Genomic DNA, 27,729 nt, shown 5'->3' with positions numbered 1-27,729 from the left:
CACCCCGCCGGAGGGCGCCGGCGCGGCGGCAGCGCCCGGGCCGGGGGCTGCGGGGGGCGGCGGGGGGCGGTGGCGGCGGGAGGAGGGGCGCGCCGACCGGGCCCCGCTAACGGCCGCCCTGCGCGGCCCCGCCCGCCGCCCGCCCCCGGCCCTCGGCCCTCCCCGCGTCGCCGCCCCTCCCCCCGCGCCGCCGCCGCCGCCGCCGCCGCCGCCGCTGCTGGCAGCGCCGCCTGAACTGAGGCGAACTCCGCCGCCAAGTGAGTGAGGAGGAGGAGGCGGCGAGGAGGAGGAGGAGGAAGAGGAGGAGCGGAGTCAGAGCGCGGCGGCAGCGGCAGCGACAGAGGCGGCCGCGGCGGGGACCAGCCCAGAGAGACCCCGAGCCCGCGGCAGAGGCGGCGGCGGCTGAGCGGGCGCGACCAGCCGAGCGAGCGAGCGAGCGAGCGGCGGCGGCCCGGCTCCTCCTCGTCCGGCGCCGAGCGGCCCGCGCCCGCACTCGGCCCGCGGAGACCCGCCTCCCGCCCGCCGGCCTCGTGAGGGACGCGCCGAAGCGGCGGCCGAGGAGCGGCGGCGGGCCGGGAGCGCGTCGGGCCGCGGGCGGAAAGTGCCTGCGGGGGCGGGGAGAGCGCGGCGAGCGCGCGGTCCGGCCGCCCCGGCGCCCGGCGCGGGAGCGGAGCGGAGCGGGACGCCGAGTCCCGAGCGGCCGGCGGCCGGGGCTCCCCGCCCCTCCCTCCTCTCCGGCGGCGGCGGCGGGCGGAGTGAGCTGCGGAGCCTGGAATATGGTCGGGGAAATGGAAACGAAGGAGAAGCCGAAGCCCACCCCAGATTACCTGATGCAGCTGATGAACGACAAGAAGCTCATGAGCAGCCTGCCCAACTTCTGCGGGATATTCAACCACCTCGAGCGGCTGCTGGACGAAGGTGAGTCGCCTCGCCGGCCCCTCGCGGCCCGCGCCCGGGCGGCGGCCCCTCTTCCCGGGACCCGACGCCCGCCGGAGTGTGGGGAGGGCGGGAAGGTCGCGGCCGGCGGGGACCGTGCGCCCGGGGACGGCGAGGCCCGGGCGGGGGCGCACGGAGGCGGCGCCGAGGCCGGGCTCGCGGGGCGCGGCGGGCGGGCCGGGGCCGGGGCCGGGGCCGGGGCGCGGGCGGGACCCGCCGGCGGGACGCCCCCCCCCCCTCCCCGGACGCGGGGCCCCGGCCCTGGGACCCCGCGCCGCCGGCGTCCAAGCGAGTGCGCTGAGGGAGGCGGCGGGGCCGGCCCGACCTCGAGCACCGCGACGGCCCTGAGCTCCGCCGGCCTCCCGGAGAGCCGCCCGGCCTCGCCCGCCCCGCGCCCCGCGGGCGCCTGAAGGACACCGGCCTCGGGGCCCCTCCGGGAGGTCGCCGGCGGCCCCCGAAGTGGGAGACCCACTGGGTCTTGTGCTTTTTGGGGAGTTCGTGTGGTTTGTGCGGACTCGAGGGCAGTCGTGTGGGGCTGGTTAATTTGAAGGAATTCCAGAGCCGACCGAGAGTACTGCTGATTTAGCCGAAGGCGAGGACAAAATGACAGCGGAAAGCACTTTTTGTCCTTTTGTTTGGGGAAGCGAGAACTGCTCGGGAGTTTAACTTCACTTGGCGGGGGGGGGGGGGGGGTGAATACGAAATACCGCGAGGACACATGTGAACGTCCTCCCGGGGGTGAAAGAACTTCGGCGGAGAGCCTCCTCCGGGGACGCCGCTGCCTCAGTTTGTAGGACAGGAAATCAAGCCGTTTGAAAGGACGAAGATAAAAACGGGGAAAAAGTTTGCCGCAAAGCTTTGTTGGAGGAGGGCTGTGGGGAGCGAAGAAGGACGAGAAGGTTCACTTCGGCCGACTCCGGGATGACTTCAGCCGGGGCTTCTGGCGGTGACCTGGAGCGTTCATGGCTGGTGGCTGTGCGTTCCCGTGGGCGCCCAGGTGAAAATGTGACCAACAAAAATGTTTATTTTGAAAATCGAGTAGCAAGGAGTTTCTTTTTTTCTGCTTAGACACATCGCCGGAATGTTTAAAGAAAACGGAAAACTGTGTATTACGGCGCTGAGCAATGGCTTTCAGATTTTCCGCAAGAATTTTGTGAGATTTTTACGTAGAGCTGAGGAAAAGGAATCTGAAGGTTAGAGTTAGAACAAAAGCCCGGAAATGTCTCCGTGATAAAAGGTGATTAAAGAAGAGTCCCAGAAGCTTTTGTCGGCGTGAAAGTCGTAGAAACAACTTTAAAAGTACAAAACTGTTAGATGTTACTGCGTACTCTTTTTTTTTTTTTTTTGCCTACGTATGTTAAACATACAGCAGTAGCCCATATTGAAATGGATTTCTTCCATAGTTGAAACAGCAAATCTGTTAATATCAAAATTGTTCCGGAGAAAACTTGAGCTGTCCCTTTAAGGCGTTCTGCTTTTCCTATTTGTGTTGGCATTTGAAAGATTGTGGAGGCAGAAAACTTTCTGGAATGTCAAAAAAAAAAAAAAAAATTGCTGGAACTCTTAAATTGAGTATTTCCAAATGTGGACGCTAAGGGGCGCCAGTCATGTTTTTTAGACATGAGAAGTGTTTGGAGTAAAACGTGCAACATACTAAGTTGCCTGACCTATATTAAATTTAGTTAAAACTTAAATCATAAGTCATTTTAATTGTCATTTTGTGTCCGTGTATGTTTTTGAAAACACTGAAAATACTTTCTTTAAATTTATTGTAACAGTTTCATCACATTGCAGAAGTAATACGGTAATTATTTTCTTCTTGGCATATTTTGATGCAGTTAAAGTCTTAGTGGTATTAGTAAAAACTTTTTAAGCACAGTTGTATAGAAGGAATCCTTTATAGTCATTAAAATGAAAATAGGCTTTGACAATATGAAAGGGTCAAAGTTAAATTGCATACTTTGAAATAAAATGTTGAATTAAATCAGCATAGGAGATTATAAAAAAGTTTGGAAATATTTTCTCGTTTGCACTATTTGAAGTAAATAATTTGAGTTTCTCTGAGTAGTTCTGAAAGGGTTCTCTTTGTACTATTATGTTGGTCTGAAATCTCTAAATGATAATTTGGAGTCGATTATGTTAAAAAGTTCCTAACCTTTGGCTTAATTTTTAACCTTTTAAATCTACAGTTCCAAGTCTGTCATAAATTCTAACAAAGTTTTGTTCTTTTCTCTCTGCTTGGGAATAGTAACCATTTAAATGTTTTAATGTTGTTTTAAATGTTGGAGACCACTAGTTGAGGGTGATACATTCTAAATAATATATATTTTTTCCTTTTATTATGATTTACTCCATCTCTCGTCTCAGTCTGTCTTGAGTTTTAGCCTTTTAAACTCCCCAGCGTAAAGATTGCTTCTGTATAGTATGTGGCTAGGATGTTTAAAAAGGGGACAGCATAATGATGAGGAAGTTTGTTTTTTATCAGACCAGCACAAACACGCAGGAAAAGGGGTTATTCCTTAGTGTGGAATAAGCTGCTTCCTGTAATTGTTAACCTTATTATAAACTTAATTTGACTTAAGAAAAATATTGGTTTCTGAAGTGCATCACGTTTTATCTGTGCCGGGTGATTTAATTCTGAAATTTGGCAGGTTGTGCTTTACCTCTTTGTGGCCTGTCATTGTCCAAAACAAATTAATCATGACCTCTATCTGTGGTTAGGAATTATAATTTCCTTTGTCGACATGATTGGCTGGAAAATTCTTTTTAAAGTTATTTAAAACTATAAATTTTACTTTAGTGATTAATCAAGTTAAGATACTGTAGTTGATTACAGTAGATGTCTTTGATAATTAGAAGTTTTGAATGAGTGGCAATTCTATTTCAAAATATTTTTCAGAAGTAAGTTTTTAAAAATTTCCTGATCAGTTTGAGAGTTTTTATTTGGCTGGTTACGCATTTGAGATTTCTGTGGGCTAGATTTTTTTGGTTGATTAAAGCTTGAATGCTTTAGAGTGAACATTTTAATTTTATGCCAAGTTAACCTTTAGTCCTTATTTTGACTATGGACTATGAACAATCTTTTCTTGTTTTCTGTTTTTTTTTTTGCGAGGTGGGGGAGGGGTGGTCAGATTTTTCTCCTAAATATCTTTAACATGGTTGCTTTTTTAGGTTGTGAATGCGTTCTAGGTTGGACCAGTCATATGAAGGACGTAACTTCACTTGATAATTCCAGTACTCAATCCTTCGTTGATTTTAGGGACAATTACAGACAAAACAGAGGTTTTAAAGTGTTAAACTGCTTCCCTTTAAAGAGAAGTTTTCTACTAAACCCTGGGACCATCCATGGGAAAAGATAGTTATTACTAGGAGGATTTATTTATTTATTTATTTTGGAAACCTTTCTTTGTCATGAAAATGAAACTTATTAAGCAGGAGCAGTATTTGAACGCACATTCTGTTTTAATAAAGTATTGCAGTTTAGAATTGAGACGGTGTAAAGGTACAAATAAAATCAGTTTGACTTAAAAATCCCAAATAGAGGAAAATGGAGATCTAGGAATATTAAAATTAGATTTTTAGGCAGATACGAAATTAACAAATATATAGTAAGGTTTATGAGGAAGGCTAGCCTAAATCTTTTTATTTTGATTAACTGAAAAATTAGTGCAGGGCTCAGAAAAAGTGAGCAAACGTGTTAGAGTCTGCATTACTGATGTGAAAAATTCGTTTTCACTTTTTTGCTGTGGGGAGTCAGGGGGGATGTAAATTTTCTTTCTGACAGCAATTTATTTTCTCACCCAGTTCCCTCTCCCTTGAAAATGAGTGTAAAAAATATTTTAAGTTAAAATTTGCTTTACTGGTTAACATTTTTCCATGTTAATGTTTATTTGCATTTATTATGCATTCATCATTGAATGTATCACTGTCACTTTTCCTACACTTGAATTTTTTCTTTTTTTTTTCTTTTTTGAGAAATCTTGCTCAGTTTAAAAATTATATTGTTATTTCTTGGTGTTGAGAGGAATTTTGCTATATTAGTTTATCATAGTTTTGGGGTTTTTCCGCCCCTGAAGAAGCATTGTTGACAGTAACCAATATCTGTGACAGATTGTATTTAAGTAGAAGTAATTGTTCTTTAGAAGCAAAGGTTGTGTTTTTGTACTCACAATCATTTGAATTGTTAGCAGTAAGAAACCAGTATTTATAATCTGCTGTGCTTTGCATTATCCATCTTTCTCATCACCCAGGAGGTGTCAGCAGCTATAATGTAATAATGGAAATGATAATTCGTATCATAGGTCATGTATTCAACATTTATTCTGTACTTTTGAAGTTTAACTCCTCTGTGGGCAGACTGTGTATTCAACATGCATGTACATACTATGATGCAGGTGATTTCTTTTTCTTAACTATCCATTTTACATATTTTGTAGTAAACCTGTACTCCCAAGGATATAACGTAATTGAGTTAGTAGAAATAGTTCTCTGCTAATCACATTTGCTAGTGTGTTTGGTAAGAGCACCTTTTCTTAAATGGCTTTGAGAATATCAAGTGAAAACAAGGTAATTTGACTTTTTAAATGCTTTGTACACATTTGTTATTTTCCCCCTACTAGACACAGTCCTGAAGCTGATTGACGTGCATCAGTTTTCCATAAAAACAAATGGTTTTTGGCTTACTTCTTAAGGGAAATAGATTCTTGCAACAAAAGACATAAAGTGGACCCCTCCTTGCCTTCACTGAGTGTGATTCAGATGCTCTTTTTTTGAGGCTAGTGTAAGGTTTTTGATTTTCAGAGAATTACACCAGTGTGACTATAAGGGCAGCTTTTTATAATCTGATTGGGACCACATTTTAATTTTCTTGAGAATTCAATGCTGTTAATACACTTTGTTTGATTTACAGTGGTGCAATTATAAGACTTGCCTTACACAGTTGGAGATGTTGGAAGTGCTGTGCCATTGTTAGGTTTTATTTTTTGATTACTTAAAAGACGGAGCCCACTGAGCAGTTTTCTGTTACTTTATATGTCAGCTATTGTGAAGATACGCAAGGATCTATTTTAGGGTCAAGGGAAGGGGATAGTGTATGGACCCTTGTCAAGAAATCAGAATTATGTACCTATTTTTTATTTACATGATTGACAGGACTTCATCATTTTCTCCGACCCCTCCTTTTTTGATGTTAAGACAGTTCAGTGTGAGTTTTAAGTGCAATATTTTTCTCTTAATGAGAACTTTCAGGAAATGCTTATATCCCTTTTTTGAATTGGCATTTCAGTTTTGGGACTCAAAATAGCTAGGTTGTTTGATGTCCAAGTAAGATTTTTACAGCTTTACTTTCATTTAACAGAAAGCAAAAATAGCATTAAACTTTTGCAAAAACAGCATTAAACTTTTCATAGTACAGTTTGTTTTGTTAGTGTGACTGTGTTAGGTACTACTCTCTGTAGTTATCATCATACTTAAGATTGCAGTATTATCATTTCTTTTTATGCCTGTCTCCCCTGTTAGAATTAGTTCCTTAAGATGGTCACCTTATAGCCTGTCACATGTATGATCGCAGATGTTTGTTGAATTAAAAATAGGTTCACACTTTAAATTCTTTTAATTTCTTGTTTCCCAAAAATCTGGGATTAAGCAGATAGTTTTGGCAATCAGAAAGAAGGTATGTGTATTTTTTTCTTAAAGATGGTATTTTTTAGAAATCCTACAATATTTTTTGCAGTACTTGTCCTCAGAGAGCCTAATCTTAATTTTATTTTGCTACCATTGGTATGAATGAGAATTAGAAAGATAAAATTGTTTTGCTTAAGCAGTAGTTTCTAGCCAGTCCTTATACAAAGTATATCAGTCCGTAAGCAGAGAGGATCTATCAGTGCTCATCTCAGATCTTGAAAGTTTTGGCATTATGGAATCATACAGGTGAACCTTCTTCTAGTCAATTACCTATAAAAGTTAACATTCAACCGCTATGTAGTTCTTGTACTCTGTGTAAAGCACAATAAATATGAAAGATTCCTTGTCCCTAAGTGCTGCTTTGATATGCTCAGGATAAACAAGGACTATTTGAATGGTTTTAGTTTAGAGAAAAGCTGAGTATAAACATATGTGGCCCTTACAGTAATTTAACACAAATAGCAATTTTTTTAAACACAGGTGTTTCTTGAAGCTTATTTGAAACAGTGCTATTACTTAGAAGACTGATAAATTGAAACTTTCAGTTTACTGAAATTTAACCCTCTTAAAAGGAGTCTGCTTTTCTGTTTTAGCCTTAACAGTGTTTTAAAATAAATCTGTTAAGAGTTTTTAACAAGTATATAGCTTGTCGAAGATAAGTGATTTATCCAGAATTCTTGTAATTAACGAGGCAATGATTGTACTTAACGTTTAACGTTTTCAATATTTCGTCAGTTCCTGAAGCAGAAACTCTAGTTTGAAAACCCAGCAATCCTATCAAGTCTAATAAAATAAACAAAATAGTGTTTGTCAGTAATGTTGCTTCATATATTGATTTTAACCTACATATTTCATTGAACTAAATTTTGAGGCTAGTGAAATGAATCAATTTACGATAACATTTCTAGCACATTACTTTTGATAAAGCAGAATTTGTCAATTTGGATGCTTTTCATGGGTGCTGAAGTCTTAGAAAAACATCCAAATGCAGTTAAATCCATGAAGTGGTCCTGTGTTACATGGTCATGGTGATAAGGAAAGGGGGGGGTGTGTGTGAGTGAGAGATCGTATGTGTTCAAGCATGCATGTGTATAAAGGGAGCCTTGCAGTGGATGTGAGCTGGCCTTGAAACCTTTGGGAGTGGGTGCTAGGGATGGTGAAGTTTAGACAAGGCAGGTTTTCAAAGCAACATCTGCCCCAGGAGTGAAACGATTATGTATCAACAGGGGAAAAGGGAGAGGTGCTTAGGTCTTAAATAAACACCTGGCTTTTAGCTTTAGTGCAGAACGAGTTGTTGTAAAGGCTTGGGCATGATCACCTAGTCCTTTACAGGTTATTGGAGGAACCCTTGGCTAATTTAATAGTTTAAAATATATAGGAAAAATTAAAAATATATAGCATACATGTATTTATTACAGTAAAGAGAAAGGAAAGCACTGGTAAAAAGCAAACTTTTAGGCAGTTTTTATTTGAAACCTTCCTTTATTACCTCGTTGTCATAATATTTTATAGGGTCTCAAAATTCTTTTATAGAGAGTATTTAAAGATAGTAAATATGAAAAAAAAACTAAAAGAAATACAAAACATTTCTTCTTAGTTGCAGTTGAGTGTAAGGCATATTAAAGTAATACCAGAAGTTCATGGAATTTCAGAGCTACCTGGGACCCGAGAGTTCGGGGGATGTCTTCATTTCATAGATGCAGAGACCAAGGTATGGAGAGGTGACTTGTCCAGATCACAAAGCAAGGTGATCTGTTTGGTGAATGTGCCACTCCCTAAGTGGCACTAGAGAAGAAAAACACAGCCATGTGCTAAAAAACTGCTGCTGTTGCTTCAGGTTGTGAACATGAAGGAAAAAAGTAAATGGGGGTTTGTTAATTCTGTGATATGTTGGACTTGAGCAGAATGCTGGTCAAATTTTTGGAGCTAGAATATATATACACACACACACACATTTTTTAAATGATAATTCTTTATGATAGTTAAAGGGCTAAAAATAAGAAAGTGAAGATGTTTTTAGAGACTTCCAACTCATTTGTTTAAACTTCTTGGTAACCAAAGGGTAGAGCTTTAGCTCTTAAAATAACACGGTGCAAATAAATCTAGTGAATATTTAGTATTGTTGCTGCTCCTTTTATTACCACGATTACTATTTTTAATAACTATTCAAGGGGAAACATTTCTGACTGGAAGATTTCATGTAGAGGTTTAATATTGCTAGGTGATTTCAAGTCAGGAATATACACTTGTATCAGTTTTAGGTTAGCATGGTGTGGTAACAAGCATAGGTAGGCAGCTCTAAAGACAGCCAAGAGGTTGATGATGAAGAGAATGGAAGTAGAGCTGTACTAGGTAGCCCCTGCATCCCATTCCTGACGCCCACATCTGGAGCATCCACTGTTTCCAAAAGTATAAACCACAGTTACTTGCTTGCTGTGTTACGGTAATTGTATCACTCTGATAGAATTGATCAGAAGAGATAAAAATTTCAAGCCAAGGCCAAATATAAATTACTCTGAAATTAACTGTCCCTAATCCTTTATTAGTGTTGCTGCTGTCACCATTGTTGCAGTGATTCTCCCATTGTTATGACAGGTATTCAAGAGTTGACTCTGTGTGTGTGTGCATGTGTACACGCCTGAGCCAGCATAAAGATGAAAATAAATTTGTGTTTCTGTCCATAGTTGTTTCTTTGACTATTAGACCTGGGATCTAATCATGACTTTGCAGTTAACTGATTAGTTTGGTGATCTTGGACAAGATATGTAACCTTTCTGAACTTCAGCTTCTTCATCTGTAAATTGAAATATCAACTGCCCTGCCAGCTTCAAGTTAAAATACTCAGAGGCTGGAGAATATTATATGCAGAAGAGCTTCGTAGATTATAAGGCAGCATCATCTAACTTCTGTCAACATTTTAAGGTTGTTTTTTTAATAAGATGGACAACCAGATAAGCAAAGCAGTTTGTAGAGAATAAGAAAAAAGGAGAAAGGTAATTTATCCATATGCATATCAGCTAATATTTGTGTGCAGGAGAATCACTCACTACTAGCATTCTGAAAGTTCAGGAGATGTCACTTTAAGCTGAAGTGTCTGGTAAGGCTTTTTTGAGAAGTGGAACCTGAATTGGTATTAATATGTGAATTGTATTATTAGTTGGTATTTAATGAAGTGAATGGATGTTCCAGCAGAAGAGAAAAGTGCAGTAGTGTCAAAACAGTAGTGATGGGAGATTGAGAGACTTTCACAGAGTGTGTTTAGGTGAAGTTAGTTGGAATGGCAAATGCATGTAGAGAAGTATCGAGAGTTAAGAGAAAAGCAGGGCCAGAAGACTAGTTTAGGGCTATATTGTGATGGGCCTTGAATGCCAGGGTGACTAGTTAAGCTTTTATTCTGAGGTTTGTAAGCAACCATTGATGGCTGGGGTTATATCAGGATGCCATAATGAAATCTTTGGGGGTAAACTAACAAGAGTGTATAGAATAAGTGGATTTAAGGAAGTAGAATTTGGACATAGTGTGGAGAGTTGAGATTAGGGAATTTTTTTTTTTTTTTTTGAGGTACACCAAGTTCAGTCATCTGTGTTTATACACATATCCCCGTATTCCCTCCCTCCCTCGACTCCCTCCCACCCTCCCCGTCCCAGTCCTCTAAGGCATCATCCATCCTTGAGTTGAACTCCCTTTGTTATACAGCAACTTCCCACTGGCTATCTACTTTACAGTTGGTAGTATATATATGTCTGTGCTACTCTCTCACTTCGTCTTAGCTTCCCCTTCGAGATTAGGGAATTATTAAAAATTGTTATATTTTCTCATAATATTTAACAAAAATAAATTTTGATCTTTTTGTATTTTAGATTTAAACTGTTTATAGTTTCTTAAAAAATGGTGCTTAACTAAAAATAAACATATATACAAAATATTTTTCCTTTACCCATAAGTTACTGTAGTCATACTAAAGTATTGAGAATACATGGGGCTCATTTATTTACCTGTCAGCCCAATTTTTGGTTACTTAGAATTGAGCTTTCATTTCTGTGTGAATTGAAGTGAAGAAACTATGTGAATTAAAGAGAATTGAAGAAACTCTTGGTTTGGTGGAATCTTAGGAATTCTTGAATTAGTTTGACTTAGAGAAAATTTTTTCCAAACTATATTTGTCTAATATTGTTAAATATATGTGTGTTATCAAGTACAATGAAGACTTTCTGAGAACTTTATGCTCATCATACATTTTACTTAGGTAAATTAAAGAAATTTTGACATTCCATCTCTAAATATTTCTGTATCTCTTTAATAACTAAGTGTTCTACATAGTGACTTCACACTGAACAAGATGGTAATAACCAGTCCATATTCAGATCTCTGTAGTTGTCCCCCAAATATTCTTTGTAACTGAACTGGCTCGTGTAAATCAGAATCTGACTCAGGACCACTCATTGAATCTGGTTGTTAGGATTTGAAGTCTTTTAAATCTAGAACCATCTCTTTTTTTATGACACTGATATAACTTTCTTGTCACTGGGCTTGTTCCTTTATGTCCTCTGTATCTATTACCTTGGAAATTAGATCTAAAGAATTGGTTCAAGTATAACATCATAAGTGATACTATGCACTTAATGTTGCATCGCTCTGGGGGCACAGTTCTGGTTCTACTGTTAGTGAACCTAAAATTGATAATCTGGATTAGAGTGGCAATAGACCGACCCTTCCACTGTAAAGTTGGGTGTTCTTTAAAAGGTAAAGCTTTCTTTCATCAGCAGAGAATATTACTATTTTCAAATAAGTTCCTAATGGAAAAGTCAGATAGATGCTTATTGTTATTAATTATTGGTTGGTTCTCAGAGTAAAGTGTTGGTTTCCTAGCTGGCTCAAATGGTGACTAAGGAATTTCTTCTGTGTTTCATGATCTTCCTTCTGGGCTCATGGATTCTCATAGACTCACTGCAGTCAATATTCTTTTTGATGTTCAAATTGTCACAATTTTGGCCCGTGATAATCTAACTGGCTCTTCTGTCTTTTGAAATCTTCCTTGCTTTTTGGGACAGTTTGATGCCCTAGGCTGCCCCATAGCTAGAATTAACCTTTTCTTCAAGATTCTTTTTAGTGGAAATGGTATTAGAGATGTGAATTTAGTCACTAAACATGTTGGTTGCTGCCAGGGTGAGGTTACTTCCAGGCCATTGGCCATATTCTGTGAATAGAGCTAGACAGTATCGATTTTAAATTAATGAGTTCGTGTTTGTATTTTGTATTCAATTTTAATGTTGTATTTAATTTTATAATCATACCTTTTTCTGCCATCACCAAAATAACATGGTTTCTGAGAATGACAGAATTACTTATTTACTTTATCCTACAATACAGAGAACATACTTTCAAAATAATATTACTACTAATAGTAAAACTACTGAATATGTTTAAATATTTTTTATAAATTTTAGACACGTTACAAATTATAGATATAACCAGTGACATCTTTTTCTTCTAATTGATTGTAATTTTCTTCTTTCTTTGGCTTTATTCTATCTGTAGTATTTTTTCTACCAAATCTTGTTTTTGACCTTTCAGTGTTGTCACTTATTAGCTAAGTTCTTTTGTTGGTAAACTGTTTCTATTAGCTTTTACCTCATATCCAGCAGAAATTAGAGGAGAATATATTTTATAATCGGTGTTAGTGAGTTTATTTATGGAGATATGATCCAGAGAGATAGTTAACTTAGAAGGAGAAGATTGTGCTATTCAGGCTAGTGCTTTGTGTCTTAAGCCTGAAGGGTAGGAAGAAAACATAGGAGGCAGTGTATTTTAATTTAGTGAGTTCTTCTGAATAATATCAGTAAAAGAATAAGGAAAGCTCTTTAAGCTTTTAAGGTCCTATGAGTTAGAGAAAAATCACCAGGTAGAAATTAACTGTTACAACTTTATTTCTAAGTAGTTGCAAAATCTCTACTGTAAAGTTTTTGTCCTTAAGAACTTCTGGTAGTAAGAAAGTTATGTTCCAGCAGATGGAGATATTAGTACACAAAAGACAGTGTTTAGTGATTAAAATGTGTTAAGAAATAACCCTCTTGCCAGAATAGGAAATTTTTCTCCTTTAAATTGTTAGAGTTGCTCAGGAATATGACAGATATTAGTTATTGAATTTAATGTTTGGGATGGTATGTAAATCAGTTGCAATACTTCTGGAAAGAATTTGTGTTTTTTAAGAGACCATGTGTTAGCATGTTGACTATATAAAATAGGACTGGCTTAGGACATTGGATTGATTACAGTAACTTTCTGAAATGCAGTTTCTGCCCTTACAGCTTCGTTGTTTGAAGGGCTTTTGTTTGTTTTGGAAGGGGACTGAGTCAAGTCTGTTTAAAGGTATTCTGTTTGTATGTTATCTTTGCAGTTCTAAAATCTTTAACCAGGCAATTGATTTGTGTTTATTAACCTAAGTAAGAAAAAAGAAATGTGTGCCATAGCTTACTATTATATGTTATATAAAGAGAAAGCTCTTTTGGAGATTACAACTTCATTATAGTTATAAAAAATTATCAGCAGTAAAAAGGTAATCTTATCTCACTTTATTATAGTTTATAGCATTCCTTGTCAGGGCTTTTTTTTCCTTTTTTTTTTTTTTTTTTTTTGGTTAGGTAAATATTGTATATTTTGCTTTAGAAATGCCTTGCAGTTGTTAAAGAAATACCACCTGAGTTCCTTTTTTAGGAACTTTCTGATTTGTGGAAGTATGTGTTTTGTTAATAATTAATGCATTTAAATTATATTTTTCTAGTTGTTATACTGAGCTTTTTTAAAATTGTCAAGTCAATTGTAAAATACCATTTTCCTTCCATCACTTGAAGTTGAACTCAGACATGGAAGAAGAATAGATATATATATATTTTTTGTTTATATGTAGAGGACCAGGGAAGACAGTTCTACTGTGGTACCTTGTAGAACTGATAATAACTTGCATTTTACTTTTTCCCCAGAGTGTTCTTTCTGTTTTATGATTCCTGAAATGCAGAGAATTGAAGGTGAAACCTTTTTTTTTTTTTTTGCCCATGCTGTAAGGCTTGCAAGGGTCTTAGCTCCCTGACCAGGGTTCGAACCCGGCCTGGCAGTGAAAGCGCCTAACCACTGAATTGCCAGGGAATTCCCGAAGATGCAGACATTCTTAATTTACCTTTCATGATAGGGTGGTTTGTGGTTTCTGAATCCTGGGAAAGGCGGTGGTGTGAGGGCAGAGAGGTATCATTACCTTAATGTGAATGATTATTTTTCAGGGGAACTTTTTGCATATACATTTTTAAGATTGTTCTCTATAGTCATTTGAGAGTTTATGAATATCTTAAACATCTTCCTACTAGTAATCATTAAAAATGTATTGTTATAAAGAATTAGACAGATTTATTCTTATCATAACAAGTACTCATCTCATGAAAAAAACTAAAATGTATCAACTAAGAAATGAATATGACCCATAAGTCAGTGATAGTGATTCTCTTCTTGAATTTCCTTCTTTTCCTCCTCTCTGTTTATGGATATGACAACATTTGGATCCTATTTTAATAGTATCATTGAGTGTGTTTTTTAAATTAAATTATGTCATGAGCATTTTCCCCTGCCATTTTAATCCTTTAACAATACAGTTTTTATGGTAACATAGTTCATCTTATAGAAGTCTGTTGAAGTTTACTAACTCTTCTCTATTGGATGTATCATTTTGCTTTCAGGAAGCTTGTGTCATGATAATATCAGTGGTTTCAGAAGTTCATTACTTACTGTTTAAAAAGCCTTAAGTTCCTCAGTGTTATAACTGGGCCCTATGAATACTGAGCTCTTTTATTTTTGTAATGTGGTAATTGGAAATCAGCATTTTATGCTGCATTTGAGTAGAAAGTGATAGCTACTATGTGACATGCAATTTTTGAGTTATGTCAGAGTTGCATATTTCACATTTAAGCTTTTAATGACAATATATTTATTTGAAATTTTTTATTCTATTTGCAAATATTTGAATGCATACTATGTGTGGGATGTTAGGAGGAATACAACAAGGCTTCAGATTCATTCCATACCTTCAAGTTGTCTGAGTAGTAGGGTAGATAGGGTGAAATAAAAGTAATACAACGTAACATAAACTAGAGAGGATTAAAGACTATTGCTAAGGAGGTGGCTTTAGGGTGGGGAGATTATGCAATGTTTCAGAAAAAGAGGTAAAACTTCTCCTGGCTCTTGAAGGATAAGATAGGATTGAAGTGGTGAAAAGGTAAGGGAATAGTGTTCTAGACAAAGGGAACACTATTCTTGAATGTGAGTAGGAGAAAGAAAGTAATTCTCTACTGTAGAAAAGCTTAAGTGCCTGGAGTTTAGATTCTGACCTGTTGATAATGGGAGACCCATTTAAGGCTTTTCCTTTTATATCTTTTAGTTTTTTTTTCCCTCTTTTATCTGTCTCCATATTTATGTTCAGTATATATAATGTGATAGATTGCTATGCTTGCTACATGTGTTCAGATTTTTTTGACTTAAATTCCCCTGAGCCCCTCAGTATTTTGCCACTTCACTACTTTTTTTTTTTTTTTAATCTATACATACCTATTTTGGCTTTCTGTTTTGTTTTATTAGTACATTTGGATTTACTTAACCCTTTATTGGGATGCCTTTTGTTATAGTGCATTTTTTTTTTGTATGTGTCTGTTGGTGATTGTGTTGGGTTTAGGTGCATGGAGGAAGACATACCTCTGGATTAGTGAGTGTGCGATTTCTAGAATGGAGCGTCTAAGCTGTGCACTGAAGGCAAGTTGCTGGCGTGTCTTGGTCTGTATGAGTAGTATGGGTCTTTGCCTTATGCCTGCCTTTCATCATCTTCTCCATTTGTTTTTGCTCTAATGGCTTGAAAGACTCGCTCTTAGGTTGGAGGGGAGAGTTTGAAGGTCTGCTAAGTTAACTGTGGTTTGAGGGAGGCTTAGCGAAGTGTTTTCAAAGCTTGTTCCATGTAATACTGGCTTCTTGAGGTGGTCTGAGAATAGAGGGGTTCTGTCGTCAAGGAAGTGCTGCATATTCTTTTGTGGATTCAGGATGTGTTGATAACGTTACATGTCCAGGACCTGCAGTCAAGAATTTTCTGAAGTTGCTTGGTAAAGGAACACCTTTTTTTCTTTTCTTCTTGGAACTAGTGGTGTGAGGATACATTATGGGAAATATTAGAAAGAGGATTACAAAGACCTGTGGGTCTAGAAAGAGGAAGGTTTAAATAATTGTTTGGGAATCATAATTTTGAATGAGAATGCTGATTCAAGTCAGATCAGCGTACCCTTTGAAAAGACAGTTAAATTTCATTTAGTTTGGGACTATTTCAAATTCCATGTTAAAGGAAGCAAGAAAAATGTCCTTTCTGGCTTTATAGTTAAACAGTTGAGGCAAAGGGTATCAATAGTGAATTTTATTTAAATCAGTGTATGTTATTTAAATAAAAATGTAGATTTGCTATTAAAAATATAATTCTCTAAAAATAGAATCTTGACAGTTTAAACATCAGTGAAATATGCTTTGAAATAGCTATGCATATAGAAATATGTTGATGTTCTAATATATGCCTGATTTAAAATTTTTTAAATTTGCGAACTACTGAGTTGTAAGGTGAAGAGGAATTGTTAAATTTTGAAAAGAAAAGCATTTTCCTTTGTTAGAATGTTTAATAAACATTGAGATGCAGTGATGTAGTAGTTTTGTGTGGTTTGTAAATCAGTAACCAGTTGAGGGTTTTCTGTGAACTTCTGTTTTAATCTATGCATATAAGATGTTAGCTCTCCTTGTTGTTAATAGCAGTTATTCAGTATTATCATAAAATGAAGTTTTGGTGACATTTATAATTTGCAGCAGCCTTTCAAAAGGAGGGGAAGTATAAGGGTTGGATGGTAAAGTAGCAGTTCAGCTGGAAGGCCTAAAGGATTTTTATTAAAAAAAAAATTTGTCCTTGTTCAAAGACTAATCCTATAATTCAGATTTTAAAGTTGGAATGAATCTTAGAGATCACAGTTCCATCCTTTCGTTGAATAGTATGTAAATGCAGTTCGTTTATATGAAGTTTCATTTTCATGAAGGAGTTTTACAAGTTAGAAACTGCTGGTTTCAGAAATGGTAGCTCATTTGGCTCTTGTGACAGAAGTACATCTGTAAGTTACAGTATTGCCTGATCCCTTCTGTGGAGAGTTATGTCATGACTGATAGTTTGGATAATGTGACTACCTTCTGATGTGAGTAATCTTAATTATTTTAGATTTTATTTCATTGCTTGGAATATCTACCCAGGGTATTTTAACGTTTCCTCAAAATTAGAATAAAATTAAGCATCTAATGCACACAGTGATATTATCATTAAACTGATGTTAAGTCAAAGAGAGAAGGTTCTCTTAGGTTCCTAGTAGTCTCCATTAGCATTTTCCTGCAGGCTGAATCTAGGTCTAGAAACAATGTAGTGTATATTTGTATAAGAACTCTCACTGTCCATATTTTATACAAATATTTTAAAGTCTTTTTTGAGAGTAAGCTATTTCTCCCCCCATTCCCTCAAACTTTTGTTATAGATCTAGGTCCTATGTTTTAGAACAATGTGATAGAAGTCCAAGATAAAGATAGGGGAAAGTGAGAAAGCCACTTGGTATCTTTTGAATACTCAGTTCAGATTCTCTGTCATTGCTAGACTAATATTTAGATGTGTTTGCATTGACATTCCGTACAGGTTTTAGTTTCATAGGCTAGAGCAGACATATCTAAAATTTGAAGCGTGATTAATTTAGGAGAGGTATCTTTAAAAAACACTTCTTTTAAGTCTTGAGTGAAAGAAAATATGAAAAGGGGAAGAGAGTAGAGGGATGGATAAATGGATCTGTTAGAGAAGGACAGCAATGAAGAAAGGTGAAAGTAAGATTAGTGTTAGAAAATCCTAGGTTTGTTTTTAGGTTACAGGAAAATGTACAATTGACCCTTGAACAACACGGGTTTGAATTCCGTGGGTCCACATATATGTGAATATTTTTCAACAGTAAAAAATACAGTACTACAAGGTCCATGGTTGGCTGGGTCCATGGTTGTGGAGGAACTGTGAATGTGACGGCCAACATAAGTTATACCCGATTATCCACCTCTTTTGTTCGAGGGTCAGTTTTGTTTATTTTATGCGGAGGTAAGGGATGTGAGAAGCGGAAGTATTTCATTTTGTAAATTGAGAGTCTCTTTGTTAACATTATTTATTGAATAACAAGTATATATTGAGTTGGCCAAAAAGATTGTTTGGGTTTTTTGCAACATCTTATGGAAAAACTGGAACAAACTTTTTAGCACCCATATACCCTGACAGTATAAAAGTGAACAAGAAAAATGGTATAAATATGAACTAGAAAAGGTATATATCTTAAATTTTTTAAATGCTACCTAAAAAGAGAAATACTTTGTTATGCACACGTACATATATATTTATATAACAGCTGAAATGAAAGTTTCATGAAATAATTTGTATTACCTACGATGTAACCTAATCGTTCTATTTTAAAATTACTGGTTGTGACTAATAGTATAGATTTAATGGATTGTGACCTGTGTGGTTTTAGGAAAACTGATGTTGACTCCTGCTCTAATTTAGTTTTCAATAAACTTAAAAAAAAGAAAGTTCCAGCATTTTGCTGGGTGCTGGAGTCACAAAGATGAATAAGGCATAGTCCAGTTTTTAAGGAGACATGCAATGGAATGGAGATAGAAACAAAATAAATATAAGCAGTACAGTGCTTATATTGCTGAGACAGAGGCACGCACAGGTTAAGATGGAAAGGGAACACATCATTTCCTAGTAGGAAAATGAAAACTTATTCTGGGTTCACATTGTATGATCTGATAATTCATCTGATTACAGGCATCACTGAATGTGAAATTTAGGTTCTCTTTTTTCTCCTATAAATTCTAAAATGAATACTATCAAGTTTACTTGAAAATAAGAGATTTCTGAATTTTTGGTATACAGACCAAGTTTGTAAAAGTAAATGTTAATTTCATAGGTAAATCTTTAAAAAAGTCTAATTTTTCATGGTCACTTCCTTATGAAAATATCAGATGATGTTATGCATAGCACTCCACCAGTTTTTTGTTTTATGGCTTAACCACAAGCTGTGAATGACTTCCCGTATTAATAAATACATATAAATAACATTAAAAAAAAATCCTCGTGACAATAATGTTGAAGAAACCCATTGACAGTCCCCCAAACTATCATTCATTGATCCTAGGCTGGAAAACAGTATCAAATGACAGTGCACAATCCTGGAATTTCTGTTCCCAGTAGACAATTATCTGAGGAAAATTGGGCTTTGGTAGATCACTTAGCCACCAACCTTACACTGATAAATGGCAGCATATTAATGACATTTTTAAATTGTATTTATTATATTACTATTATTTCAATAATGTTTATGTATTTATTATTAAAATGTGTTTATTCTTGCAAAAAAAAAAGTCTAAATCTTACAAGGGAGTAGTGTTGTCCTAAGTATGACATGATGACTAGCTTTAATGCCATTATTTGGGAAATATTTTTAATTTTTTCTGACTTTTTTTCCTTTGAAGTTTATATTGTGACTTATTAAGAAGGTAAAGTTAGACAGAGGTGTTATATAAACAGATATATCTTATAATTATCTTTGACCATTGGCTGTTTGCCCAGATAGTGAAAGTTAAGCTGTAATACAAACCATGAACTTTTGAATGATAGGGTAAAGATAGATACTTAGTTATCCAACATTTAAAAGTTATTTTGTCTCTGTATTGGAATTTGGAAATATTCTGTATATTGACTTTTGTGGTTAACTGATTTGCAGTAACACTGAATGTGAAAATTAGGAGCTTGGTTGCATTTTATCTTAAAAAAACTGAAAGCATGGCATTTCTGTAGAATCTAATTGCGTTTCTGTGGGCTCCACAGTTGTTACAGGTTTTTCCTGTGAGGGATAGGCAACTGCATCAGGTGGAGGAAGCTAATGTCTGAGTGGATGCGGTGGTTGCCTTAGAATGATTTTGCCATTAGCAGTGAAAAATGTTTTCCTTAGAGTTCTTGTGCAGCAGGCCATGGAGGGAAGCGCGTTTTTATAATAAAGGTTGTGAATTTAATCGCAAGCTGGCAGCTGAATGGAAATTGCAGACCTTGATACTGGGAGAAAATTGCCAATAAAGCAACTCTTGAGAGAACAGGCTTTGAATTTACCCACCCATTTCGACATTGAGGAGAACATAGGAATTACAGGATATTTTGCTTGGTCTGTTTAGTTCAGATGAATGACACATGAGTGTTCTGTTTGAGTTAAAGATGGTTTAAAGTTGCTTATGCTTTGTACATAAAGCCTTTAACACATACATTTTTGTATTCTATTAAAATTCTAAAATATTGCTGCCTTTTTATATCTCAGCACATTGGTATGCCTAATGAATTGAAACCCATTTAACCACACTTGGGTTCATATACTGTGTAGTTTGTGTTTTTGCCATTTATATGACAGATTACAATCTTAAAGGATGCAGAATAATCTGGGTTTATAGGTAACATTGAATTGATAGAAGGTCTGTCATATAAACTATTGGTTTTTGTTGTTTTATATTTAAACAGTTTATATTATAAAATTTAAACACAGAATGGTAGAATTTCTATTATGGGAAATCTGGACTTTGTCACTTTTTACTCTGAGTAACTAATGCTAGTCATTTCCTACGAATAACTTAACCCTTGATTCAACACGCAGTATTTAGAGTGTTTTACCCTGAATCTTGGTTGTATTGTTGTATGTATTTTGAGGTGCGCTTTTTCCCCATGATATACATGTTTGTTAACAGAGATGTGTCCAAGTTTAGAGAATTATTTGTGACTGTTGCAAAGTGAGGCCTATTGGAGGATGGTAGATGTTTAGAATGTAAAAAGACCCATGGAAAATATAAAAATATTTCTTAGTATCTTTATTGAAACTACTGGGTTCCAAAGGGAAATAAGGATTACTTCTAGGAGGTTATCAGATTTTGCTTGGATACACAACCCTGATCTGACAGATTGTATTTTCTGGGAAGTATGGTACATTATATAGTAAGAGCATAGCTGTGGCAAGTCTGTGTTCTCTTTAAGTATAGGATTATAGAAGTGTTTAGTTTTAAAGTAAATAGGGGAATTTAAATTTGATGGTTGAGAAAGCAAGACTAGAAGGAAGAAAAAAGCCTTACAAATTCTGTTTTTAGGAAACAGTTTGAAGTTGTGCACGTGAGAGTGAAGGTAAGAAATCAAGAAATAGGAGTATTATTTTGTCTTATTAAAACAAGTACCAGCAATTGTATCTTTGCTATTGAAAGTGGTTTCATTTAAATTACTTTAAGTGCTACATTGATTATAATACATTCATATGAGAAGTAAGCTTCCATGTAATGTTGAAGATAAATTAGAATGTTTAGCTATGTCTGAAATTTGCAAAGTTTAAAATAAATCAACTCCTCTATTCTCTTATCAGTGATACATGCTTGGTCATTTGGTTTATTTTGGCTTAAGTAAACTGTGGCAAGTTTAAACTTCAGAGATAGACCCTAAAGATAGTATTGTTTATGCTAGACCTTTGTGGGAGAAGTGAAGTGTAATTATCTTAACTCCAGTGCTCCTGACCCAGTAAATCAGTATGTGGAAAGCTTTATTCTCAGTCCCAGAAAAAACCCAAAATTTCGTGCACTTAAAGAGCATACAAGATGAAGTCAGAATGAGGTATATGGGATATATATAAATTGTATACACATATAATACATATGGTAATGTATTTCAACAGTATATTTAATATATTTTATACGATATGTGTAACATTTGTATATAAACATATATAGTATATGTATATAACATACATAACTTTAATGATATATAAGTATTTTTTGTATGTATTTGCATACATGTGTATATACATGTACACATCTGTATACATATAGTACTTCATTAAAACTACAACTTTCCTGCAGTAGGCTGAGTATTATTAGTTGTTTATAAGCTGATACTAAATTCAGTTTCCGTAGATATTGGTGGTGGTTTACTTTTTAAAAAGGTTTTTGCTTGTTTGTTTATTTTAGTGATACGCTTCCATTCACATCCAAATCTATTGTGATAAAGGTAGCCACGATCTAGTTCAGGATGATGTCAGAGTCTGAAACGCCTGAAGCATTTAAGATTCTGAGTTCTGAAAGGAGTTTAGAATTATGTATTTGAAAAGTCACATCACTGAATTAGCTCAAAATTACAGAATTGTCAGTGAAGTAGGGGGAGTGTTCACAGTAATATTGCAGTTTCAAGGTGACCGTGTAAGATGTGATGCTTTTGTGTGGTTTTGTTTGTTTAGATAACTATTTTAAGGTATTAAGTTGTACTTATGTAAAGGTATATTACAAGCCAGGATATCTTCTCAACTTTCTTTCCCCCAAGTTATCATTTGAGGTTAAAATAATCTTAAAACTCTTAAGAAGTGGTTAAACCAAAACAGGTCAGATCCTGGAGCAGATACCTTTTCAGAGAAGGTGTTGTGGGAAAGGTGCCATAGAGGACCTTTGCTCCAGGGATTTAAGAGTCAGTTTAATAAGCTGAGTGTACAGTGAGGTTTGTATTTGAGTAGTTCGTAAGATTTTCTGGGTTATATGTTTGAATATTTGAAGAAGAGCTTAGTAAAAATGAGTTGGAAAAGTTAAGCTGTATCTTTGTTACTTTCTGCCTCCATTTGCCACTTAAGGTGAATTTACATTTAAGAAGTCATTTGCAAATAGTAGTTGATAGGTGCCTCTTCTAAGTATCTTTTATGCCTATAGATACTGCAAAACGACCAGTTACAGGTTTTATGTAATGAATATTCATCAGATCACAGATATTACCTTTCAGACCCACCTGTCAGGATACAGCATTTCCAGAATGTACAGTGTTACGTCACAGCCATCATTGATAGCGATGATGGTACAGACGCGCTTACGTATCAGGCACGGGCATGTGCGCGCTCTCCCCTTCTCTCCGTTATCCCACTCAGTCTTTCCAGCAGCCTGTGAGCTGGAAATAACTCCATTTTGTAGATGCAGAAGTGGAGGCTGACTGAGACACTGTAGTGGGTTTTCCCAAAGATGGTGCTTTCAACAGTTTCTCTCTTCCTCATAGATTATTATTTATAGTTCTTCAGCCAGCGGTTCTGTAAATTTCTTAAAGAGTAAAATTTTAACCAACTTGTGAACTGATAGTTTAGGTCGGTTCTGGACAAAGACCTGAAGAGGCAAAGGTTTTCTCTTAACTTGTTCTCTTTTATATGCACAGTACATTAAATTATCTTTAGCTATTGAAACTACAGCTCTAAGGAAGGCAGTGATGTGTTGACTGTGTAAATAGCTTTCTTGACTTGGAAATGTCGTTCTTTTCATAAGAGAAAAGAGCACAACATGTTCAGAATGCAGGAAGTATATTAAGTGTCTTTCAAAACTTGTTCCATTTAATATTGAGCTTCTGAAAGTGGGTTCACTTTTTGTTAAGTCTTGATACTCTGATGTCTTTCTGAAGGTTCCTGCTGATGCCCCCAGCGACCCCAGGAATTGGCCTGGTGTTGAGAGCACTTTTATGGCCTTTTCCACTTACCTGCTTTAAAAAAAGTATACTGGGGGTTCTGATGTACATCTTGTTCTTTTCTTGCCTGTGAAATTATCTGACTAAAGATGGCAGATCTTGCTATGCTTAGTTCTTCCTAGGGGTTTGGTTTCAAACCACTATTAGGGAGGGCTTCATCTCTAATAACTGGATTTCACTCATTTTTCAGTGTGATAAAGGTGGTACAGTTTTGCTTGAAATCAGGTTGTTTTTTCGATTTTGGTATTGATATCAGTACTTTTCCACTTGTCTCTATCAAGGCAGGCTTTGGTGAAGACACAACTTTGTTCTTAGAAATTCTGTTTGTTATGAACTTTCCACTGGGAAAAATAACGTGTTGTTTTCAAGGAACAAATACCCAGTTTGAATGGTAACTTTCATGTCTTCAAACCTGAGCATGGTTACTGTAAAATAAATAATCTCTGTATTTGAGAAGTTTTTGAGTAAATGAAGAAGTACCTTGAGCAAGAGAAACAGAACCACTTGCCTGGATAATCATAGATATTACTAAAAATAGATGGGATTAGAAGTCAGAAAATCAAGATTTGGAAAAAAATCCTTTAGTGGGACAGCTTTTTTCATGTATCAGATCCATTGACAAAATTATGTATCATAAGTGATAATTATATGTCCATGTTTGTCCACTTTTATTCTTGTTTTCTTAATAATAATTAAAGTGAGGGTTTATGTATCTAGAATCCAGTTTTCCCTAGCTTGGTCTTTTCCCACTATAGAACCAAATGAAACCATAGAACCAAATGAAACCATAGAACTCAGGCTTACTTTCTAAAATTGCTTTGTCTAGTGTTCAGACCCAGGTATTTATATCCCAGGACACTCAGCCTCCCCTATCAAGCACTCTAGCACTCTATTCTGTTTACATAGAAACCAGTTCTTACTGCTAGAAGAATTGTGATAGCAAGGACCATGTTGCTTACCAGCATGTCACCAGCACAGTGCCTGGAACCATAGAAAGATGGGTCATTTTCAGTTAATAACAGCAGCTTCTTGGGCATCTATTATGTGCCAGACACTCTACAAATATTTGTTATTTAAGTGAAATAAGCTTCTGAGTCAGACACAAAAAATTAGGTCTAGAAGTTATCTGTTATCTTAGATGTGCTTATAGATGAGAGTGGTCATAGACCTTAAATGATTTGTTGAAGGTTATGCAGCTAGTCCCTGGTAGAGCTTAAATGAGAATCTCTCCTTTGATTTTCATTCTACTTTTAATTTGGATTGTACCATTCTTTCTTTCCTTCATTATTATTGTGTATGTATCTCTACATTTCCCTCCTTTTCTCTTTATGCATATCTCAGATCTCTACCCTCTTCCCCATGTTTTTTTTTTCTTTTCCCCTTTTCTGTCTGGCATCACTGCTTCTCCCATTATAAAGACCACTTGTTCTAATAGCAACCAAATTTAATTTTGGGAGATGGAGCGATAGGTATGGACTTAGACCTAGATTTGTATCCTAACTTTTTCACTTTCAAGTTATGTGATCTTTGGCGAAAGTACTTAATCCCCAAATCCCAGTCTCCTAAGTGTAGATGAGAATAGCACTTATCTGTAAGGAAATCATCTAAGCTGACTGTAATAATAAAGTGCTGTCCTCCAAGGCAGACTCCACAGGGATACTCATCCCTTGGAAAGAAGTTTGACCTCATTAGTCTAATCTGAGTTTAAGAGATACTTCTCCTCCTCACTAATTGTGTGCTACCCACCCCACCATCGGTCAACTCTCTTTCATTCCCAGTACTGCCACGCTGTGATATTTCAGCCAGCCGGGGGAAAGGTCTGGATAACATGGGAAATAGAGACAGAGTAGCAGCCACATAATTTGTTTACAAAAGAGAATTCATTTCAAAATGTCTCCTATAGTGATGCCTCTTTGTGCAGTTTCTGGTGCTCTTTCCCCAGGGGTTTTGTCAAACACGTCTGCTCTTGGAAGCCTAGTCTCAAGCAGGAATGTGAAGTCTAGAGGAAGCAGAAGGTCTTTTTGAATCTGCCTTTTGGTTTCCTGTCTGAGGACTCAGTTTTCCCTGAATAATTACTTCTAAGATTGTCTGTCTCCTAATCATATAGACCACATGACCACTGAATGCAACATAATACTTTTAACATTTGTGTGACTTTTATAGATTATGTTGTAGGATGATAGTGAGGAAGAGAAATTAAATAAAACTTTAGATTATTATGACTTCACAGTATGAATTAGAGCGTGCATATGAACTAGGTTGAAAAGTGCTTCTCGAAGACCATACTGAGTACTCTGCTTCAACTATTATTTTTGTTCACTTCGTTTCTGACACTGCAGGCACCATGTCTGTTTTGCACACGACTGTATCTCTGTGGCATTGGCCAGTGCCTAGTTCATGGTAGTATACAAAAATATTTGTTGAATACATATATTCAGAGCCATTGTATTACCATGACCTATTAAGACAAATTAAAAAAAACCCTCAGATTATACTTTATTCAGGCCAATCCACTTTATAAACAGTTTGTTCTTTTAAGAAATAAAACTTAAGAGCTTCTATTTTATTATATTCTTAAAATTTTTACTAAATATGCTTTGAATAGTTGATCAAACTTGTGCAGATTGTAAATGCATAGGTTATGAAAAACCTTAAGAGAAATGAATCATTACAACCTCTTTGGTGCTATCCTGGAAGGGGCAGCCTTTTCCTTATGGGTTAGTTTTTTTTTTTTTTTTTTTTTAAGCTAAAACTAATCATATTTAGGTACTTATGCATTTTGTCTTCTCATTTGATCTAAAATACAGTAGACGAATTTAACATTGGTGTAATAAACATGTTATTAACCAAGTGTTAGATTCTCACAAATCCAGAATAGAGTGAGCCCTTTTGAGAAGAGGAATGTGTTCCTGTTAATTTAAAGGGAAGAGGAATAAGTTGTCAAGCAAATAACCTGTTGATGCTTTAGTGAAGTTTCAGGAATGTTCTATAGCTTTGCATGCTAATAGCCCTAATAAGGTTTGTGCAGACTGTACTTTTTCCAAGGATTTAGATGTTGGGAATATAGCAAACGGCAAAAAATAAAGCTGTCTGCCCTCCCAGAGTTTACATTCTTTTGTAGGAGACAGGCAGTAAGCAATAAATACCTTCTCTGGTGTCTTAGGCAGCATGAGTTATGGGAATACATTCAACAGGATGAAGGGAATCAGAGTGTTCTGGGTGGATTGGGGTCAAATTGCAGTTTTAAATAGAGAGATTGGGGTGGGCTTTCTTGAGAAATTGACATTGGAGTAGAGATTTGAAGGAGGTAATGGAGTGAGCTGTACTGCTCTCTGGGGAGAATAGTTTTCTAAGGGGAGAGAAGAGTCAGTGCAAAACTGTGAGGCCAGAATCTGCAGTTCCTTGTGTGGATGCAACTGTAGCTGTGAATGAGGGGGTGGGTGGATTGGTTAGGAGAGTAGGTCAGAAAGGTATGAGGGGGAGAGTGAAGGGGAGCCTTTGTGGGTGTTACGGGCCCTTGTAGATCTTTGTGAGGACCTGGGCTTTTACACTAACGGAGATGGGAAATCAGAGTACGGGTTTTTAAGCATGGTGTGGCTTAGGGAGTCTGTGAGGTCAAACTGTTTTCAAGATAATCTTATTTGACTTTTTCACTGTCATTCTTGCTTGAGTGAAGTGTTCCAGAGGCTATGTGATACTACAGCAGATTGAATTGAGAATATAGGAGAATCCCATTGTCTCTGTTAAGAAAGATGTTTAAAGGATTTGCAAAAAGTGTAAAATATTGCCTCTCCTCACTATTTTGTTTTGTTGGAAAATATATTATTTTCCATAAAATATTTTCTGTTACTGTGTAATAGGGTTTAATATTTTTTTAAAGTGAATCAAAAGTAAACACTTCATTTTGATTTTTAGTACAGTAAGTTTTTTTTTTTTAATTCATTTATTTATTGGCTGTGTTGGGTCTTCGTTGCTGCATGCAGGGATTACTCTTTGTTGTGCATGGGCTTCTCGTTGCGGTGGCTTCTCTTGCTGTGGAGCGTGGGCTCTAGGCACGCAGGCTTCACTAGTTGTGGCACACGGGCTTAGTTGCTCCGAGGCATATGGGATCTTCCTGGACCAGGGATCGAACCCGTGTCCCCTGAACTGGCTGGCAGATCCTTAACCACTGCGCCACTGGGGAAGTCCCAAGTATTTTTTTTTTTTTTTACATTGGAGTATAATTGCTGTACAATGTTGTATTAGTTTTTGCTGTATAGTGAATTGAATCCACTATATGTATACCTGTATCTCCTCCCTCCACCCCCCCCACCCCCCCATCCCACCCATCTAGGTCATCTCAGAGCACCAAGCTGAGCTTCCTGTGCTTTGCAGCATGCTTCTGCTAGCTGTCTGTTCTATGCAGTGCATATATGTCAATTCCAATCTCCCAATTCATCATTGTGTCGTTCCCCCCCCCCCCGCCCCAT

At 37.4% G+C, this 27,729-nt stretch overlaps 1 protein-coding gene across 6 annotated transcripts in view; it reads left to right on the top strand.

Moving 5' to 3' along the window:
* Window positions 1-263: 263 nt before the first annotated feature.
* Window positions 264-27,729, top strand: part of QKI (QKI, KH domain containing RNA binding) — a 150,019-nt gene continuing 122,553 nt past the window's right edge. For 3 of the 6 annotated variants that reach the window (XM_057737628.1, XM_057737627.1, XM_057737630.1), the window contains exon 1: window positions 648-918. In XM_057737628.1, coding sequence (XP_057593611.1) covers window positions 777-918 — 142 coding nt within the window. In that variant the 5' untranslated portion in view covers window positions 648-776. Of the gene's footprint in view, window positions 919-27,729 lie in introns of all 6 variants that reach the window. The other 3 variants (XR_009054183.1, XM_057737629.1, XM_057737631.1) reach the window with 2 other exon arrangements.

This window comes from Hippopotamus amphibius, chromosome 6, assembly GCF_030028045.1.
Source record: "Hippopotamus amphibius kiboko isolate mHipAmp2 chromosome 6, mHipAmp2.hap2, whole genome shotgun sequence".
NCBI classification, from domain to species: Eukaryota; Metazoa; Chordata; class Mammalia; order Artiodactyla; family Hippopotamidae; genus Hippopotamus; species Hippopotamus amphibius.
This window is presented reverse-complemented; position numbering and strand designations above follow the sequence as displayed.